The 9,323-nt window shown below is 28.0% G+C and overlaps 1 protein-coding gene across 1 annotated transcript; it reads right to left on the bottom strand.

Annotated features, from left to right (window-relative positions):
- Positions 1–2,541, bottom strand: LOC107853552 (ubiquinol oxidase 2, mitochondrial). The gene is made up of 4 exons (XM_016698547.2): positions 2,165–2,541; positions 1,840–1,968; positions 1,130–1,618; positions 1–272 (listed from the first exon to the last, which is right to left on the bottom strand). Exons 1-4 carry the CDS (start codon positions 2,444–2,446, stop codon positions 213–215), a joined length of 960 nt encoding a protein of 319 aa, XP_016554033.1. The 5' UTR covers positions 2,447–2,541; the 3' UTR covers positions 1–212.
- Between the last annotated feature and the right edge of the window lie 6,782 nt (positions 2,542–9,323).

Below are 9,323 nucleotides of genomic sequence, written 5' to 3'. Positions count from 1 at the left end.
TAGTTTAATATTTTAAATTCTTCAATATATTTATTGCAAGTAAATATATAGCAACTTCATTCTTTAGCATCATACTTGATATTTGTACAAAGAAAAAAAAACAGCTCAATATTAATTTAATACAAAAATATAGAACAAATTAATGGGAAAATTTAACAATAGAGATTATATTAGTTATGTATAGATAAAACTTTTGAGATATTGTTTTAACTTTAATGATATCCAATTGGAGCAGCAAACTCCTTCAACTCATGCCCTTGACACTGTATATCCTGTATAACAAAAAAATTGAAATTATTGCAAAACATAAAACTATGTATAAATTTAAATAATAAGAGAGGAGAAAATGACAAAAGTAGTCCCTCTTGTTTGGGGTAAGTTCAAAGTAGTCGTTTAAATATGACTCTGAGTAGTTTTGGTCTTTTATTAAGTTCTCTATAAACGGAAAAAAAATTGGTTTCCGTTGGATATTTCAACAAATTGTGTCTATTAGATTTGATGGGTACTAATGAAAAAAGAAAGATCTTACTAAGAAACATTAGAAAGTCTCATTAAATCCTAGAAACTGCAATACGAAAATTAGACTAAACATCAGAAATAATAGAATTGTATTTGACTCTTAAATAACTACAAACTCTACAATAAACCCAAAGTAGCAGAAACTGAAAAAATCTTGGATTGTCCCGTTAAATCCCCTTTTTTTTTTTTGGCTATTTTTGTCAAATATAATATAAAAAATAAAAATAAAAAAAGTAACTAAAGGAATCAAAACTACTCACAAATATATTTCAAGAGCTATTTTAAGCATATCAAAAACATAAGGGACCATTTTGATTATTTCTCTACAAGAGAGACTCTTAAAAATGGGAGAAGCTAGCCCACTTTCAATTTGTTTGCTTGATTTTAATCCGAAGAGGTTTAATTAAGAAAGCATCTTTTTAAAATTTATGATTTTAAACTAAAAGTATATAGAGTGTATTAAAATATTTTTTAATCTTATAGGCTTTAATGTCTCTTGTAGAAAATTAAAACTAAAGAGTTGTCAAAAACAAAAAGAAAATATTTTTTTTGAAACGATTAAAAAGGAAAGTAAGATAAAAGTATACGGAAATGAAAGTGAAAATCTCACCGAAGCAAAGTGATTTAGGTCACGATGATGTGCTTCATCAGCTCTAATAACAGTAACAACATCTTTAAGCGTCGAATCCGCAGGCAAACGCCAATAATCAATAGCAATAGCCGGCGCCGGTAAGTTTTCGAATTCTCCTTTTTCTATATCAATCAAAAACTCAGTGTATGAATTCACTGCTTCTTCTTCTAAGTAGCCAACGATTCGATGAGCCAATTTTGGTGATGCCAAATAAGCCAAGAAATAGGCGTTAAAGAATACCCCTTGTACTGCGAAGACTAATGCACGTTCGTACCATTTAGGGTTTGATAGCTCGATGAATGTCATGAGATGCATACGTTCGTTCTCAGCTTCTTCGAGGAGGGCTTTGATCCATCCACCACTTTGCTCGAATCTACGAAGGGATTTGCAGTGGAGGAGCATTCCCCCTACCATACCTGGCACGGCTGCAACGGTTTCTAGCAACATGGCATGACACATGTGACGTCTCTGTGAGATCGAAACAAATTTTATATATATACCATCAGTACATATATTTTAAACTTTTGATACACATAAAAAGTGCAATGCAAGAATGAATACTTCAACTACGGTTGAAAATTAATAAAATATTTAAAAAATCGGTTCAATCATATACTAGTAATACAAGATTATTTAACTATAATCATTATCATTATTTTAGTAATAAGAGAGTCATGCAAGATGTTGACCTGGAAGAACAGGTAGGTGGGGTACTTTAAAGTTTGAACAGTCCAATAAGCAAATTTGTCCATGAAATTGGTAGGCAAATGATGCTTCTTCACATCAATCGACGTATCAGCTGAGTACGTCTCCCATGGCTGTAGAAATAAAAAAAAATGTTTAAAATTACGAGTTTAAATTACATATATCATTGAAATAAAATATTTTTATGCTATCAAATGATCCAAAGAATATTAGTTTAAATACTGCTATGAAATTTTCTTACACTAACGATATATATATATATATATATATATATATATAAAACGTAAATTTGTATATTTATTTGCTTACCCTAAAGCAATTCCACCTCCACGGTGTACCATCTTGGTTGGAGATTTTAGGAGGATCCACACCCCAATAGCTAACGATGGCCTTGGTCTTAGCCTTGTCGCCGGTCTCACCAACCAACGTGTGGGGTGGTTGGTGTGTTTTTTCCTCTTCTTTTGTCGTACCAGAAGCCATACTACTCCAATGGCAAACTTGTACTAGGCCTCCACGGGGTGAAAATGAAAATTCGCCCCGTAGTTGCCTCATAAGCAAGCCCGACATTTTCACTGCGGCGCTACGACTCATATTGAGATGATTGAAATCAAATCAAATAAGAAATAAGTAAAGGAAGATTACTACTTGTTTTGAATTTTTGTTGTTTGATATTTTTATGGTGAAATGTAGGGCTAGAAAACGTTGGTTTATATAGTGTGTTAAAGTTTGAATAGTTTGAGGAATATGATGTAATAGGTCAGAGGGTATGAGAAAGTTCTTGGAATTGACTTTTCCTTTATAGTATTGGGAGAGTGATGCTTCTTGGTCGTGGCCAATTTCTGTTTTAACTTTGACTTGGTAATAAAAAGTGTATTTGATCAATAATTTCTGTTCCAACTCTTTGACGGTTTAGGATGTGCTCCAAGCAATTTTGACAAGTAACCTATGTCCAGTTAGCCCACAATCAGTTTTACAAACATCCCATTACATAAGGGTTAAAACTTACACATACAAGGTGTATACACCAAGCCAATACATGTATAACATGTGTTTGAATTTAGAGCTCGTATTACTTAACCATAATTAATTAACATGTATTTTACTTGATTTAATTGCTTAATTATGGTAAAGAACATTAATTTAGTGTATACATCGGGTATGTGTAAGTTTTACCCATAAGATACTCCCTCTATTTCCTTTTGTGTGTTTTTGCCGTTTTATGTGAGTCAATTTTACCAAGTTTAAAAGCTAAATTAGATTAGATTAATTTAGTTTTTTAAAATTAAAATTTAGATATTTAAAAACTAATGAAAAATACTATAAATTATCATTTTTCTTTTTTCCAATTTGATTAAGTAATACATCTTAAAATGTTGATTACAGTTTGTATCATTTGACTCAAAAAAAGGGGAGCATATAAAAAGAAATGGAGGTCATATTTAAGATTTATTTTAGGTTACAAATTTTAATTTTTTATTTCTTTGTTAAATTTTATACTCAATCAAACACCATTATATATACTAGTTTAGGTGTACACGTCTTACGCGTGTACCTCACTTTAATGAGTTCAAACATTGCATTAAATAGAATATTTATTTAAATAATAAAGATGAATATAATTACTAAATTTTAATATTTTTTGAGTATGTAAGATGGAGAATTAATTTATTAAACCTAATCTTTATCAAAAATATTTTTAAAAGTCGATCGACATTCATCTACCATCTGTAAATTGTAACAAAACAATATAATACAATGATAGAGACATCAAAATAATACAATTAAATGTAATCTTTACACACAAAATTTTTCTCAAAATCGTCCGACACTCATCTACCACCTGTAAACAATAACAAAATAATACGATAATAGAGATATCAAAATAATACAACTAAACCTAACCTTTACATAAAAAAATCCCTCAAAGCCGACCAACATTTATCTATCGCCTGTAAACTGCAACAAAACAATACGATAAAAGTGATATCAAAATAATACAATTAAACTTAAATTTTACACACAAAAATTTCTAAAAGCTAATCGAGATTCATCTACGAACTATAAACCACCACAAAATAACAAACTAATAGAGATATTACGATAATACAACTAAACCTAACCTTTACCTAAAATAAAATTTCAAAACCAACCCACATTCATCCGACATCTATAAATTAAAATAAAACAATAAGATAATAAAGATATCAAAACAATAAAATTAAACCTAACCATTACACAAGAAATTCTTCAAAGCCAACCGACATTCATCTACGACCTATAAACTATATAAAAAAAATGTAATAGTGACCACAAAGCTTCGATTTTGATTCAACTAATTATTGTCTGAGCAAAAATTTTGACCCTAAAGAGTGATTTTGATTGAAAACAAATAAGATATATATATACACGCATGTTGAATTCTATTATGCTGACAAAAATAGTGAAAAAGTTGAGGGTTAGAAAATCAAGCAACCACCATCTAGACATGCAATCGAATCAAGTTAGACGAGCATCAATCATATTCTCCCAATAGGCAAATCGGTTTGTTCTCTAGTTTAGCGTACATCTCAATATTTATAGAAGTATTTCCTTAATATAATCCTATTTTAGAAGTATTTTTCTAATTGAGCAGTAGAAAGAAAAATATTAATTAATTCTCCTACCATATATTTTAGGAAGTCTAATAGAAAGAAAAATATTAATTAATTCCCCTGCCATATATTTTAGGAGTCCCATATATTTTAGGAAATCTAGTTAATATAATAAAAAATAATTAAATAATAAGTTAAAAAAATAGTGAAAAGACAATTTTATCTAAAAAAAAAGTCTTTTAGTGAAGGAAAAAAAAGTTTGATTCACTTTTTTTATAGATATAAATAGATTATAGATTATAAATTATAGATATAGATATAAATTATATATTATAGATATAGATTATAGATTCAAATAGAAGTAATGTTTTGAAATGGCGAGTAAACGCTATTACTAATCAAGTTTGGAGCCCCAAATCACCAAACTTCTTGTCTGAATGCTCACTCTAAGAACATTCTTGCTTGTATTCCAAGTTCAGGTATTTTGTGCTTGGATAATTAATTGGTGTTGGAATAATATTTGATTGAAGTCAGAGAAATGATATTTGAAATTTATTAAGCGTCTGGATGGAAAACCACCTGATAATTGAAATTGGTGTAATTATTAGAGTAATTATGAACCAAGTAATTACACAACTTGGTAATTACGATGACTTATTTATTTGCCACAATATAATTATAGTGTAATATTTGGTTGCACAAGTGTAATTACATTGTTATATTAATTATTTAAAATAAATTTAACTAACAAAAATTAAAAAAATTATATTAGACATATAACAGCCTTTATAAATAATACTAAATTAAATATTACACATGTGTGTGTAATTTAATTTACATGTATAGGTACACTTTAAAAATTTAGATGCTATATAATAAATTTGTTGTTTAAATTATTTAGATGAGAATGTAAAATGCTAGTTTAGATAATGTGGGTCTAATATTGTAGGTCATTATGACATAAATAAAGTTCAGGTCTTTATCATTCAAAGTGTACACTTACAGAGAAATAGTTTAGTTACTAAAGTTGTTATTTGAATTGTGAATTATAAGCTGAATTATGATCTGACAGAATAAGTTGTTCTCCTCATGTAAGCATAGCAGCATAAGATCATTACAGTAAGTGTATCTCAAATATAAGATGCATCTTTTGGTAGAAAGATGATTACAGTGGTATCTACTGCCAAAAAAAATATTTAAAGTCCTTTACCTTAAAAAAAAATATGAAAAACATTAAAAATCTTCTCTGGCTTCAAGTATGTTTTTTTTAATAGGATCTAAAGTAAAAAAGACAGTATTCGGAATGTAGGAGCAAAATTAGACGAAAACAACAGAAACTAACTCGAGAAGATTTAGTAAAAAGGAGTAAAGGACACCCTCAACACTTAATTTGAAAAATAGGCATCATTTTTTTTTTTATTTAATTTTCTAGGATTTGGGAGAAAAGGGTGGGGTATGGGTTAAAATGTAAAAACAAAAACGTTTTTGGCACCTCTTAAATCTTTTTAAAATACTTTTCACACCCTATTTTTTCATAAAATACCAAAAATATTTTCTCTCTCCTCACTTCCACTCACAAAACCATGGACCTTTCCCCTTCGTCTTCCCCCAACTTCCATTTTCGATTTAAAAAAAGGATATTGTGTAGCCTTTTTAACAAAAAAATAGCCCAAATTTGGACATATGAAAACATAGTGTCCTGTTGGAAAAAGATCATCTGGCCATCTTCAGCCCTTACCTTTGACCATTGGGCCATTTTTCAGCCCTTCCCTTGGCCATTCGACCCTTTACCTATTTTTTATTTTTTTGGCTATGAAATTTTAAACTGAAAAATATTTTACTTTTTTTTATTGTTTAAAAATAATAATTAAGTATAACTGTATAAAAAGGATATAATTGTTATATAAATATATAAAACACAACCTAGCACGTTGGTCGACTTGTGGATGACATTATGCAAATATCAATGCTACTTTTTGTTTTCACTTTATTAATCTTTTTTTTTTGTTTTTGTTTTATTTTCAGCTATTTTATGTCCTACAATTTTGTTTCTTTGCTCTTCACCTTTTCTACTTTATAAGATATATGTATAGAAATTATATAATTGTATAATATATATATATATATATATATATATATATATATATATAAGGTGTATAGAAACTGTATCATTGTTGTATAAAATGTGTATGTATAATTATTATATAAAATGTGTATAAAAATTATATAATTATTGTATAAAATGTGTATAGAAACTATATATAAGGTGTATAGAAACTGTATCATTGTTGTATAAAATTTGTATATGTATAAAATGTGCATAAAAATCATATAATAGTTGTATAATATACATATATATAATGTGTATAAAAATTGTATCATTGTTGTATAACTATTATATAGAAAATGTATATGTAGAAAATGTGTGTAAAAATTGTATCATCATTTATTAAAACATGTATATGGGTCATTAGAATATGTTATTTTAAAAAAATTGTATTTCAAACAAATATAAAATTTTATTTGGTTAAAACATTATAAATTAGTATTTGATTATTTTAAAAGAGAACTACAAAATTTTATTTGATTGTTTATTGATAGAATTAAAAAAATAAATAGAAAAATCAGTTTTTTAGAAAAAAAAATGAGCACAACCAAAAATAAAAGAGAAAAGGAAGAAACCACAACTACCAGGAAAAAAAAACTAATGATGAAAAAACAAAAAAAAATAAATATAATTTTTACACTTTATATAATAATAATTAAAAAAAAAAAAAAGCAAAAGGAGCAACAACAAAAGTAACACAAAAAGACAAAATCAGAAAAATTTTAAAAAAAAGAGGAAATAGTCAAAGAAAGCTGCCCAAGTGTCGAAATGGCTAAAAAGATGGAATTTTGACACATGGGCTATTTTTGTCTTTTTTTGGCTAAGAGGCTATTTTTGTCCTTGTCCCTTTCGATTTTTATCTTCTCTAAAGCTCTAAGATCTTTCATCTTCTACTTTAAATAATTTATCTTCATCTCCTGAGTAATTTGTGCTCCATATTGATGGATTTTTTTTTTCCTTTTTATTCAGTTTTGATTTGTGGTGATTGAGTTGATTTTGGAGGATTTTTTTTTTTTTAAATGGGGTTGATTTTGTTGATATTTTTGTTTTTAAGTTGGTATTTGTTTGATTGTTAATGGATATTTGATAGATTATGATTTTCCTTATCGATTGCATGGTGAAATTTTTTCACAAATTTAATCGGCTAATGTGTTAAGAAATTTAAATTTTCTTCAAATTCTTCTTTAATGTGATGGTGTTTTAGATGCATGTTCTTGCGGGGGAGGGATTCATCATATGTTTTTGTTGTTCTGTTAATAGACCATTCGGTTAATTAGGTTATTGGATGAAAAAAAATTATTTTTTTTAAAAAAATGAAGCTTGATTTTACTGGAAATCTGTATTTTTAAGTTGATATTTGTTTGATTGTTGATGGATTATGACTGTCCTTACCGATTGTATGGTGATTTTTTTTTCGAATTGCCAAAAATTTTGACAAGGAGGACAAATTCATTTATGATCCCAAACTTAATAGACTGTAGTCGTCTTCTTCTTACCTGATTTTCGTACAGTACTTGATATCGCTTTTCCGATGGCCATCAAGATTATGCAACGGCTTAAAGCTTTGGAACAAGTTAAGAAGTGTTCCAAATGAGAAAGAGAGACATTGTTATTGTTGAATCAAAATGAGAAAGAGATGAATCAATGAACATGGAGGGCCTCAAAAAAGTCTCTGTCATTTATATAGTAGAGCTACCAAAAAAATGACTGTTGGAAAAGGTCTAAAGAATGTTTACGTCTTCTATAATTGATTATTACGGTTTACTATAGACCCTATTATTGTATGCCTGAAAGAGTTGTAATTTTAAACAAGGTGCAGTTGGAGCTTCTTAAATTTGATCAAGTAAAAAGTGATTGAAGAAATACTAGACTATGCAAATTATTTATTATATATTGACGCCTTTGTTGATTTTTACACATGATAGATAGATTATCAACTTTTTGAGAAGTCGATTATTCACCAACTCATAGGTCCATGATCAACTATTTGAACATATGGACAAGTTAAAATAATTGAAAAAAAAGAGAAATTAAATTGAATAAAATTAAAGTATGATAATTAACACATTTCAAACATTGTAAGAGAATTTAGATACATCAATTGTGACAGCAAATTATTTTTGAACACGATCAAGTAATATTTAAGACATGCTATAGTCGTAAATCGATGAGATGAGACTAAAAAAATAAAATAAAATAAATAAGCATCATCCAAGCAATACAAAACAATTAAATATCATCATATGATGTTAGACGTATCTAATGAGCATAAAGAAGAGTGATGGTTGTGACTTGTGGGTGTTCATAGGACAAGTAGTGTTTGAGAACAATTAGTCCTTCTTAATGCAGACGTTTATTCTGAGTAATTGATTATTACTATCATTGCTCTTTCTTATACTCATTTGATCTAGTGTTCAATTATTTTGTACTCTCATCTGATGATATTTAGTCACTTTTCATTGGTTGAATGGTTTTATTTTATTTTATTTATTTCTTTTTTAGTCTTGTCTTACTTTCTATTAGACTCAATTGGTCGATACATGACTGCTAATTTAGTCTGGTATAGATGCATACATTTTTATATAATATATGCACGATATCTTCGTAGGTCTAGCATCAATCATCTAATTCTATTGACAAGTAAGACGAGACTAAAACGAGAGAAATAAAATAAACTAAATTAAAATATATAAACATCATTCAACCAATAAAAAGTGTCTAACTCTCATCATATAAGAGTACAAAACAATTGAACACTCGATCAAATGAG

This window comes from Capsicum annuum, chromosome 1, assembly GCF_002878395.1.
Source record: "Capsicum annuum cultivar UCD-10X-F1 chromosome 1, UCD10Xv1.1, whole genome shotgun sequence".
In the NCBI taxonomy this organism is placed as follows: domain Eukaryota; kingdom Viridiplantae; phylum Streptophyta; class Magnoliopsida; order Solanales; family Solanaceae; genus Capsicum; species Capsicum annuum.
Note: the sequence above shows the minus strand (reverse complement) of the source record. Positions and strands in the feature narration are given on the sequence as shown.

Coding starts and splice junctions, on each gene's coding strand:
- LOC107853552 (XM_016698547.2), bottom strand. CDS start 2,446: ATGAGTCGTAGCGCCGCAGTGAAAATGTCGGGCTTGCTTATGAGGCAA. Junction 1,969..2,164: donor GGAGGTGGAATTGCTTTAGG/GTAAGCAAATAA, acceptor TTATTTCTACAG/CCATGGGAGACGTACTCAGC. Junction 273..1,129: donor ACCTAAATCACTTTGCTTCG/GTGAGATTTTCA, acceptor TTTGTTATACAG/GATATACAGTGTCAAGGGCA.